The sequence below is a fragment of the Saccopteryx leptura genome, chromosome 9, assembly GCF_036850995.1.
Source record: "Saccopteryx leptura isolate mSacLep1 chromosome 9, mSacLep1_pri_phased_curated, whole genome shotgun sequence".
Classification (NCBI taxonomy): domain Eukaryota; kingdom Metazoa; phylum Chordata; class Mammalia; order Chiroptera; family Emballonuridae; genus Saccopteryx; species Saccopteryx leptura.
This window is the reverse complement of record NC_089511.1, coordinates 44,196,200-44,208,313: the sequence shown is the minus strand read 5'-3', so window position 1 is coordinate 44,208,313 and position 12,114 is coordinate 44,196,200. Positions and strand designations below refer to the sequence as shown.

At 50.8% G+C, this 12,114-nt stretch overlaps 1 protein-coding gene across 9 annotated transcripts in view; it reads right to left on the bottom strand.

The window, feature by feature from the left end:
- The window catches only part of SIPA1L3 (signal induced proliferation associated 1 like 3), a 326,815-nt gene that overhangs the window by 61,595 nt on the left and 253,106 nt on the right, over positions 1-12,114 (bottom strand). For 8 of the 9 annotated variants that reach the window (XM_066348334.1, XM_066348335.1, XM_066348331.1 and 5 more), the window contains 2 exons: positions 6,269-6,520; positions 4,913-5,050 (listed from right to left, as the gene is read on the bottom strand). In XM_066348334.1, coding sequence (XP_066204431.1) covers positions 4,913-5,050; positions 6,269-6,520 — 390 coding nt within the window. The remainder of the gene's footprint in view (positions 1-4,912; positions 5,051-6,268; positions 6,521-12,114) is intronic. The other variant, XM_066348340.1, reaches the window with a different exon arrangement.

Genomic DNA, 12,114 nt, shown 5'->3' with positions numbered 1-12,114 from the left:
ATCAGGAACGGACTATGGATACATGTGACAACTTAGATGAACCTCAAGGGAATTATGTTGAGTGAAAAGGATCTCAAAAAGTTCCATACTATATGATTCCTTATATTTTACATTAGTAAAATAACAATAAAGAAATGCAGAACAGATTAAATGGTTGCCAGAGGTTAAGAAGAGGGGAGAAGATGGGTGGCTATAAGGGGGTAGCAGGAGGGAGTTTTGGTGATAGTTACACAATAACCACACAGTGACAAAACTGCACAGAGCTACACACACACAAGTGTATGTATAACTGGTGAATTCTGAAGAAGCTCTAGGGATTGTACCAATGTCAGTGTCTTGCTTTGATATTATACCTAGTTATGCAAGATGTTAACACCGCGGGAGGCTGGGTGAAGAAGTTCCCTGTGCATTTTTCAACTTCTGGTGAATCTATAATTATTTCCAATAGAATTTCTAAAAATAAGAGTAATCAAGGGGGGCCTGACCAGGTGGTGGCACAGTGAATAGCGTGTTGACCTGGGATGCAGAGGACTCAGGTTCCAAACCCTGAGGTCACCAGCTTGAGCGCAGGATCATAGACATGACCCATGGTTGCTGGCTTGAGCCCAAAGGTCGCTGGCTTGAGCAAGGAGTCACTGGAGCTTCTCATCTCTCTCCCTTCCTGTCTGTCTCTGTCTGTCCCCCCTCACTAAAAAAAATAATAATGGGGGACACTAGGACTTTGAAAAAAACATGCTCCCTGGAATCATCAGTAACATCATCTCCCCCATCTCTGTTCTTGGCTAACCACTCCATGCCAGATGAGCCAAATGAGCCATTTCCAGCCTAAGCTATGGCTGTCACCCAGGTGCCCCCAACCCCAGAGCCGACACATACAACTCGTCTCCATGCTTCCTGTGTCCCATACCATTCTGTTGACTCACGTGTGTGGACTTTGCTGGGTCTGGAATGACTTTCTCCCTCCTCTCTGTGGCAAATCCTACTAATCTCTCAAAGTCCCATTCAAATGTCACCTCCTCCAGACCTCTGGGACTGGGCTGTGTTCCCTTGAGTGTACTAGAGCACGTATCAGAGTGCACGTCGATACTAGGACTCTATCTCTAGACAATAAGAGCCCCCACCTGGCACACAGAGGCTCTTGGGACCCTTTGCTGACTGAAAGCTGAATGGTGGCTACTAGAGGATGAAAGAGTATGTCTTCCCCAATTTTACAGCAGAGCCTTCCAATCAAATAATGGTTTAGTTCAGTAGTTCCTAAAGCGTGTTCCCCGGCCCAGCAGCACTGGCTTTGCATGCTCTACTCCAGACGCCCTACGTGGGAAACTTGAGGAAGAGGCTCAGCAACTTGTATTTTAACAAACCCTCTTTCTGGGTGTTTCTGAGGCACATTAAGATCGAAATCCACTGGCTTAGTGGACTGATCCTTGGTCTTACAGCAGGTGGTATTATTTAACCTCACTCCATCCTTTCATCAAACATATACCAATAACCTACCATGTCCTGACCCTGTGCTGTGTGGTAATAATACAGGGGATCTCGGGTTGTAACACAGTTCTGTTCCTACAACAGTGACATAACCCGAATTTTGGTGTAAGTTGAAACATACCCTAGTCTAAGTCACTTACCTACCCTAACACAGTTGTAAAATCACAATCTAGAACATAAAAACACAACTTAGTCACAGAAAAGGAAAAGGACATAAATATACTGTATTGTAGTAACAGAAAAAATGACAAAAAATGAGTGATACCAACTCTCTCACTCATATGCCATGTTACTGTGTATTCTTCTGCTGTGCAACCAAACTAGTTCACTCACGTAGTCTGTTAAGTACAATGGTGTTAGCTGAAACACTCATGCCTCAATTTTTTTTTTTTTTGGGGCAGAGAAAGAGTCAGAGGGAGGGACAAATAGGGACAGACAGGAAGGGAGAGAGATGAGAAGCATCAATTCTTCATTGCAGCTCCTTAGCTCATTGATTGCTTTCTCATACGTTCCTTGATGGGGTGGGTGGGTGGTGGCTATAGCGGAGAGTGACCCCTTGCTTAAGCCAGCGACTTTGGGCTCAAGCCAGCGACCATGGGGTCATGTCTATGATCCCACACTCAAGCCAGATAAGCCTGTGTTCAAGCCGGCGACCTTGGGGTTTCAAACCTGGGCCCTCTGCATCCAACTCTCTATCCACTGTGCCACCGCCTAGTCCGGTCAGGCTCATGTCTCAATTTTTTCAAGTTTTTATGGGAATGAGTGTTGTAAACTTGAAATGTTGTATGTCAAGACTGTTGTAACCTGAGGACCCCCTGTATAGACAAACTGGGAAGGTCTTAGTTCTTGGAAAGCAAGCATGTGTACACACACTCTCTCTCTCTCTCTCTCTGTTAACTGGGCTAATAGAATGGAGAGTGCTCAAGGTCAAGAAACTGACAGGCAGAGTGGTAGCACCTAGTGCTACGGGAGGTTCAGGGGTTTCCTGAAGGAGGAGCATCAATGCTCAGATTGGCCGGAGAGGGGTGGTACATGAGGGTAAAGAGTGTGTGTGAAGAATTTCCAGGCAGAAGACATGAGAACTGAAACAGCCTACCTAAGAAACTGGAGGTGACCAGGGAGGATGACTACACAAGGTTAGAGAGGCAGGGAAGGGTCTCGGTGGCCATAGCGAGGCACTGAGGCTGTGTCCTGAGGGCTCTAAGACACATGGGAGCAGCAGATAGATATGGCTAGATATAGAAAGATTCCCCTTAGCTATTGAGTGGAGGATTAACTAAAGGAAGTGGAACAGAGGCTGGGGGCTCAGAGAGTTGGCCAGGGTTGGGCAGTGGGAATAGGAGGAGGGGGTGGGGGCACAGAGGCCAAAGGAGACATCCAGGATGAGGTCTACGACCCTGACCTGATGACAAGAAAATGGTGGTGGTGGTGGTGGGGTGTCCCTGGGACACTAGGGCTGAAGGTAGATGGAGAGCATGCTGGAGAACTTGGACTTATCCTGAGGGCGCTGGAGAGCATGCTGGAGAACTTGGACTTATCCTGAGGGCGCTGGAGAACTTGGACTTATCCTGAGGGTGCTGGAGAGCATGCTGGAGAACTTGGACTTATCCTGAGGGCGCTGGAGAGCATGCTGGAGAACTTGGACTTATCCTGAGGGCGCTGGAGAGCATGCTGGAGAGCTTGGACTTATCCTGAGGGCGCTGGAGAGCATGCTGGAGAACTTGGACTTATCCTGAGGGTGCTGGAGAGCATGCTGGAGAACTTGGACTTATCCTGAGGGCGCTGGAGAGCATGCTGGAGAACTTGGACTTATCCTGAGGGCGCTGGAGAACTTGGACTTATCCTGAGGGTGCTGGAGAGCATGCTGGAGAACTTGGACTTATCCTGAGGGCGCTGGAGAGCATGCTGGAGAGCTTGGACTTATTCTGAGGGCGCTGGAGAGCATGCTGGAGAGCTTGGACTTGTCCTGAGGGCGCTGGAGAGCATGCTGGAGAACTTGGACTTATCCTGAGGGCGCTGGAGAGCATGCTGGAGAACTTGGACTTATCCTGAGGGCGCTGGAGAGTATGCTGGAGAACTTGGACTTATCCTGAGGGCGCTGGAGAACTTGGACTTATCCTGAGGGTGCTGGAGAGCATGCTAGAGAACTTGGACTTATCCTGAGGGCACTGGAGAGCATGCTGGAGAGCTTGGACTTATCCTGAGGGCGCTGGAGAGCATGCTGGAGAACTTGGACTTATCCTGAGGGCGCTGGAGAGCATGCTGGAGAACTTGGACTTATCCTGAGGGCGCTGGAGAGCTTGGACTTATCCTGAGGGCGCTGGAGAGCATGCTGGAGAACTTGGACTTATCCTGAGGGCGCTGGAGAGCATGCTGGAGAACTTGGACTTATCCTGAGGGCGCTGGAGAGCATGCTGGAGAGCTTGGACTTATTCTGAGGGCGCTGGAGAGCATGCTGGAGAGCTTGGACTTGTCCTGAGGGCGCTGGAGAGCATGCTGGAGAACTTGGACTTATCCTGAGGGCGCTGGAGAGCATGCTGGACTTATCCTGAGGGCGCTGGAGAGCATGCTGGAGAACTTGGACTTATCCTGAGGGCGCTGGAGAACTTGGACTTATCCTGAGGGCGCTGGAGAGCATGCTGGAGAACTTGGATTTATCCTGAGGGTGCTGGAGAGCATGGATTTATCCTGAGGGCGCTGGAGAGCATGCTGGAGAGCTTGGACTTATCCTGAGGGCGCTGGAGAGCATGCTGGAGAACTTGGATTTATCCTGAGGGTGCTGGAGAGCATGCTGGAGAGCTTGGATTTATCCTGAGGGCGCTGGAGAGCATGCTGGAGAACTTGGACTTATCCTGAGGGCGCTGGAGAGCATGCTGGAGAGCTTGGACTTATCCTGAGGGCGCTGGAGAGCATGCTGGAGAGCTTGGACTTATTCTGAGGGAGCTGGAGAGCAATGGAGAAGTTGGGAAGAGCCCACAGGCTGCTAGATTAGGTAGGTAGCCAAAGGGAAAGGACTGAAGCCTGAGAGGCTATGAAAACTGGCCACCTGCATTACCCAGTTTTCATAGCCTCTCAGGCTTCAGTCCTTTCAGGTGGCCTGCTCTTGGGGAGTGGGGCTGGAGAGGTAGATAAGTGGTTATGTTGGAAGATGAATGGTCTTGCTCAAACAAGTTATACAGGTGTCTAGAAAGTGGCAATGAAAATTCTGTTGCAAGATAAGCCAACACAAGTCCTGTTAGGGCTAGCCTGGCTCTAAATCCTAACAGACAGAGCCAATCCTCCTAGGGGCCCTCTGAGGACCTCCAGGACGCCAGAAACCCCATAAAACAACGATAAACTTCCGAGTATGTGCATTTCCTGGGAAAGAAAGAAGGATCTCCAGCTTTTACCAGATCCCTTATTTGGGAAACAGTGAAGAGATTCTGACCTTTCTGGGGATGGCTTGTATCTTGCATAGGTGGTCGAGCCAGGGGTGGAGAAGCTCCCGGAAGGTTGTCGATAAGGAGGTGCTTTGTCGGCTCCTGCTGGTGATGCTGTGTAAGGGGTTTCTGGGAAGCTAACAGGCCTGAAACAGAGACAGGAGGGAGGAAGGAGGTGGGGAGGAGGAAGGAAGGGGGAGGGAGGGGGGAGGATGGGAGGTGGGGGGAGGAAAAAGGTGGGGAGGAGGAAAGAGGGTATTTCCCTCACAAAGGAGGGACAGATAGACCTTTCACTCAAGCCCAGCCACAACCCCATCTACTTTATCTGTTATCCCCTTATGGAGACAGAGAGAGGGCTGCTGACCAAAGGGTCCCCCCATTCCCACTTTAATGTCCCAACACTTAGCCTCTGCGGCCGTGACAGAGGTTACCCAAAGCAGAAGGTATTTCTTGCCCACTCTTGGGACAAGATGCTCCTCTGCAGGTTAGACTCCTTAATTTCTTGGAAACTGTTTTTTTTTATCTTTTAATATAAGATATTATTTAAAAAATTTATCTGAAAAGTATATATTATTATAACAGACTCTTTGAAGCTACCCACAACCCAAGAACTATAATGGCTGCAATAGCCACACACCTGCGGGCTTCTCCCCTTCCCACTTCCCTGTCTCTCCTGAGAAGATACCACATTTGTGCTTATCTGTCCCTTGACCTTTTAAAAAATATATAGTTTTGGCCCTGGCCGGTTGGCTCAGCGGTAGAGCGTCGGCCTGGCGTGCGGGGGACCCGGGTTCGATTCCCGGCCAGGGCACATAGGAGAAGCACCCATTTGCTTCTCCACCCCCCCCTCCTTCCTCTCTGTATCTCTCTTCCCCTCCCGCAGCCAAGGCTCCATTGGAGCAAAGATAGCCCGGGGCGCTGGGGATGGCTCCTTGGCCTCTGCCCCAGGCGCTAGAGTGGCTCTGGTTGCAGCAGAGCGTCGCTCCTGGTGGGCGTGCCAGGTGGATCCCGGTCGGGCGCATGCAGGAGTCTGTCTGACTGTCTCTCCCCGTTTCCAGCTTCAGAAAAATACAAAAAAAAAAAAAAAAAAAAAAATATATATATATATATATATATATATATATAGTTTTAACCATACATGGTATGGGGCATTTCCATCTCAGATGCTGAGCTCCCAGCACCAGGCCCTCACGTGACAGGCTCAGAATAAGAGTTGAGAAGGGAGGCAGGGAGGGAAGCATGGTAGAAGGGAAGGACAAGGAAAGAAGACTGGGAAGAGACTGGAAAAGAAGGGAAGGAGAGAGAAGAGGACAGGGGAGAAGTGGGGGCTGAGAGTGATGCCCCCTGAGTGATACCCCACTTACCTCTTGCTGTGCAGGGGCTGGGACTCCCGAAAGGGGACCATGGACGTCTGCTTTGGGGGCCGGCTCAGGGACTGGGCATGGCCAGGGGTGGCTGGAACGGCCCACTTGGGGGCTGGGAGAGAGTTGTGGGAGGCCGGCCCGCTCCACTGCCAGGGCGCGTTGCTGCGGTACGGGGGCCGGCCCCCAGGGGGCATGCTGTCCAGCTCAGGCTTGGGGTCCGAGGTATTCATGTCATAAGTCTCTGGCCACCCCCTAGGAAGAGAAGCGTTGTTACTGAGAGAGGCCCCGGCCCCTCCGCACATGTGCCTGCTACCTGGGAGAGACCTGCTGCTTGGTAACACTCAGTGGTTTTCCTGGCCGAATCTGAACTGTGATGGCCTTCTTAGAAGCTGAGTACATACCCTTTAAATTGGCCTGAAACTTACCAGCTCTGAGTCCTCAACCAGTCCACGGCATAACAGAGGGGTTCCCTCTGCCTGGCTGCTTGACTTGATCTCTCTCCCCTCTTCTCCCGCTCCATTCGTTTCCGTCCTCTCCCTTCTCCCTGACGCAGGCTTCAAGTCAGCCAGCATCCTCCATGGACTAGCTTGGCCCCCTTAGCAGCACTTGGGGCCAGAAAGGCAGATACCCTTAGGATCAAAGGGTAGTTAGTATCTGTCTTGTTCCGGAGAAGCTCAAAGATGGCTGGACCTGCTTTGGAGCAGGTGACCTACTTTGCACAGCGGTTAAAAAAAATAGCGCCACGAAACCCAGGACCTTGAAATAGATGCAGAATGGCCTGTGACTTCCTCCAGACCAGGCAGCATAGAGTTCCTGGCTCCACCGGCAGATCTGCAGGCTGGGCTGGCATCCTCCACTGTGGCTGCAGTGTGGTAGGGAGGGGGCCCTGAGCCTGGAGAGAGGGCTGTGCTCATGAAATTCACCTCCCAGTAGCTGTGGGAGCTCAGCTTAGAGTATTTGGCCTGGAAGCTCTGATGCCACCATTAAGCCAGCTCTCTGTGATTCTCCTGTGTTCCCTAGAGTCCAGGGAACTTTCAGGGTCACCAGGCAAAAGATCTGGTGGACTTGGTGGACGGGAAGCTATGAGCCCAGGACATGGTTGCTGAGAAATAATCAAAAGGTGACCTGAAGGTGTGCTCTGGTACCTGGGCCAGACACACTTAGCAGCTTCTCTGGCAGTGTCTTTGGACTGGTAGGAGGTGAGGTATGACAAGAACACAAATGTCCAAGAGCTTGTAGATATGCCAGGCTGGGCGGAAGTGGAGGAGGGCAACATCACGGCCCCAGACAGTGCGCACCTGCCCTCCTGCCTGCCCAGCTTCCACACCCCTGGCTCCTGGGAATAGGTCTGTGTGCTCTGGGAGGGGCTAACCCCACTGCTTGGCTCCAGGTATGAGCATGTGACCTAGGCCTGGACAGCCAGAAACTACTCTCCTCCTGGACATGATCGGCCCAGGGCTGTCATGTGCCCTAAAGTGGAGCCAATCAGACACAGTGAACATCTTCAACTCTGAAGCTGTTTTGGGAATCACTGGAGGAAAGATCTATCTCTCTGAGGCTGCTGAGCTGGGGAGACCAAAAGCTGGAGCTGTGAGAGTGGGCCATCTTTGTCCCCACAAAATAAGAGACAGCTTGAGAATGAAAGCAATGTATTAAAGCTGACAGGTGACAAGATATTCCTGATGAGGATGCCTGAGTCTCACCCATCTCTTAGTCTTGTTAAGTACATAGGCCAGTACAAGCCCTTCTGCTTTATCATGTTTGAGTTGGTTCTGTTGCTGGTACCCAGTCCACTGAGGCACAGAGAAGTTAAGTAACCTGTCCAAGGTCACATAGGAAGTAAGAGGTGGTTTAAATACAGACAGTTGACTCCAAAGCCCACAAGGTTAACCACCATGCACACTGGCTCGCTGTGCGGTGGTTTAGAAGCCAGTAGGTAATTTCTTGGGTCACCTCCTCTTTCCCGTTCCAGTTACTAAAAGTTTACCTTTGGCCAGGAGCCTCTGGCCATGATCTCAAAGAGGGAAACCTGGGCTCTCTCAGATCCCAGCTCTGCCACTGATGGCCTCCTTGGCCTTGAGTGAGGGATTTCCTTCAAAGAACACTATGAGCATTAGTAAAAAGCCACAGGCCAAGAGCTTAATAAACAGGCATTTCTTTTTGGCAGTTTCTGATTGGTCAGCTTTCACTCTGTGGAGAGTCTCCCCGCTCTTCCCACATGCTCAGGATACAGTTTCTCTCCCACCTTCTGAAGTCCCACCATACCCACCCAGGACTCTGGAACAAATTCCTCCCTAGCTACCCGAGAATCACCAGCATCTAAATCCCCTGAGAACCGAGTAAAGGAATACAGATTCCTGTACCCCACCTCAGCTCATCTGAAGCAGCATCCTCCTAGAAGTGGGGCCTAGGAATCTGCATTTTACCAAGCTGCTAGGAATAAAAAATTTTCAGAAGCCCACTTCTGGGATTAAGGTTCTGAACTGTTTTTAAAGATTAAAGTGTTATAAAAGGGCATTCCTATCCCCTATTTTGTCTTCCAGTTTCACCCACTAGAAAGCACCAGCTTCCATTTCTTACATACTCTTTCAGAGATACCCTATGTAGGTACACAAGTATTTAAAATGGAAATAAAAAGAACAGCATACTTAACCCTGGATAGCACCCCACCCCAATTATCAATATTTCTAACCAGGTCCTCTTGGCAGTCTAACAGATTCACCGCCGTTTAAACAATCAGTTACTATTCTACCACATGAAAAACCTGAAATTTATGCAGCCAGATCCTTAAGGTTGAAAAATTAGGCTGCTTTTAGTCTTTTGCTTGATCAACAACACTGTACTAAATGTCCCTCTCCAACCTCTCAGCCACCTGTCCTCACTACCTCCTTGGCCTTGACTACCAACAGCTAGTTTCTGGGGGCCATGGGACTCCTTCCTTTTTTTTTAAACTTTATTAATATTATTATTATTTGTATTTTTCCGAAGCTGGAAACGGGGAGGCAGTCAGACAGACTCCCGCATGCGCCCGAGCGGGATCTACCTGGCATGCCCACCAGGGAGCGATGCTCTGCCCATCTTGGGGCATCGCTCTGCCGCAATCAGAGCCATTCTAGCGCCTGAGGCAGAGGCCACAGAGCCATCCTCAGTGCCCAGGCAAACTTTGCTCCAGTGGAGCCTTGGCTGCGGGAGGGGAAGAGAGAGACAGACAGGAAGGAGAGGGGGAGGGGTGGAGAAGCAGATGGGTGCTTTTCCCGTGTGCCCTGGCCGGGAATCGAACCCGGAACTCCTGCATGCCAGGCCAACGCTCTACCACTGAGCCAACCGGCCAGGGCCTTTTTTTTTTTTAAGCGAGATAGAGAGAGGGACAGACAGGAAGGGAGAGAGATGAGACACATCAACTTGTAGTTGCAGCACCATAGTTATTCATTGATTGCTTTCTCATATGTGCCTTACCTGGGGGGCTGCAGTTGAGCTAGTGACCCCTTGCTCAAGCCAACAACCTTGGGCTTCAAGCCAGTGACCTATGGGCTCAACTCAGTGACTATGGGGTCATGTCTATGATCCCATGCTCAAGCCAGTGACAATATGCTCAAGCTGGTGAGCCGTGCTAAAGCTGGTGAGCCTGTGCTCAAACCAAAGACCTCAGATTTCCGAACTTGGGTCCTCAGCAACCCAGGTCAATGCTCTATTCAATACACCACCGTCTGGTCAGGCTCTCTCTCCTTTTTTTTAAAGTGAGAGGAGAGGAAAGAGACCAATTTATCTTGCATGTGCTCTGACTGGGATCCACCCAGCCACCCTTGTCTGGGGCTGATGCTTGGACCAACAGAGTTATCCCCAGTGCCTGAGGCCAAGGCTTGCACCAACGGAGCTACTGGCTGCGAGAGGGGAAGAGAGAGATCAGGGGAGAAGGAGGGGAAAAGAAGCAGATGGTCACTTCTCATGTGTGCCCCGACCGGAGACTGAACTAAGGACATCTGCACCCTGAGCTGAGCTCTATCCACTGAGCCATCTGGCCAGGACCCATGGGACTCCTTTCTTATCTCTCCTACTCACTTGTGCAGTTTCAATTTCCCTTCTCAGGGAAAACTCCCCACCCCACCTGAGGTCTGGAATCCAACTAAAGGGAACAAAAGCCTCACAGATCATCTTCCCCATTAGGCAGCAAAGCAGGAGACATGAAGTAAGGACATCCCTCCTGAGCCTGTGCAAGCACACAAAGTCAAAATGACACATTTCATCAGGGACTCTAGGATGTCTCTTGGCTACCTGGCCCACCCCAGCTGTGGTCCAGCAGTACAGGGCTCACCTGAGAACCCCAGACTTATGGCCTAGGTATGAGAGGATGACCCCCTGTACTCTACCCCAGTGTCCCAAGAGCATAGGATCTGGACACACGCCCTGCAAAGCATCTCTGCCCTTCCCTGAGATTTTCCACTCAGAGCCCAGGGTTGCCTCGAGAGGCTGAAAGGACCCCAGAGGTGGGTTATCAGCTCTTCAAATGAGGCCAGTCTGACATCCCTGCACTTGAAGAACAAAACCCACACAAGTCCCCACCCACACCTGACCCTGTGAGGAGGAGATCCTGTTCAGAGCCACCTTGTAAAAGGAGCAGGATGACAGTTTTTCTCCTAATAGGGCAAAGAGCAGAACTCATCCGTCTGATCACCCCCTCCCTGGCCTGTTTCCCCAAAGCCAGAGGAAGGAGGCTGCAGATTTTTATCTTTGCTTCAGCTGGGCCTTACTGCAGGTGTGGGGTGCTTTCCTGGCCTCTCATACTCTCTGGATTTGGAGATTTCATCTGACAGGTAGGCTGGCTTACCATGTGCATATGTGTGGGGCTGGGCATGTGTATAGAGAGAAAAGAGGGGGTCTCTGGGGAGCCTGCCCGTGGGGTTGCCTTGGCCTGACTTGTTCGTGCAGAGCTCAGAGGGAGTGTGGCTGGGCTTTGGCTCTGCGCAGAGATAGAGGAGGCCCCAGAAGAAGGAGAAGGGGATGCCAGGGGCCTGAATGGAGTCCCAAGGCTGAGGGACCAGGGCACGGGTGTGGGCCAAACCCTAGGGGTTCAGGCTTGCCCATAACTGCCCCCTCACCAAGTTCAGAGCAAACAGTACTCAGTAGGTAGGGATGGAGCAACCAGAACTTGCATGTGGAGAGCTTTCAACATCATTTAGTGGCAGCAGAGCATATGGAGATGGCAAATTTGGATTGAGTTTTCCTCTGCCATTCATTAGCTATACACCTTTGCATCAAGTGACTGGTCCACTCTGGGTTTCAGTTTTCTTATCTATAAAGTGGGATTCACACCAGCCCTGGGATGTCATGTGTATAAGTATTCCGTGTCACCCATCTCAAGCCTTCGTCTTGGCTTACTCTGCTCCAGCCATACCAGCCTCTTCCAAATCTGTCAGCAGCCGAGGGCCTTTATTCCCAACTTTGTGATGGCCACTCCCTCCCTGCAAGGCCCTTCTGGATCCTTCTCACTTTTCTGACCCATCTTAGCCCAATGTCATGTCATGCCCTTTCTTTCCTTTCCTTTCCCTTTCCTTTCTTTTTTTAATTTTTGTTTTATTTGAGAGACACACACAGGAACATTGATGTACTCTTGTATGTGCCTTGACTGGGGATTGAACTGGCAACCTGTGCTTTGAGATGATGCTCTAACCAACCGAACTATCCAGCTAGGGCTAGCCGCTAGGTCATGCCCTTCATTTCTTCACACCCGTATATCACAGCTAGTGTCTCTAGAGTGCCCCCATTGGCCAATTACTGTACCTCCTGCAACCCTGCAGCCATCGTTTGGGGAAAGGATCTATTAGCATCCCCATTTTACAAATGAAGAA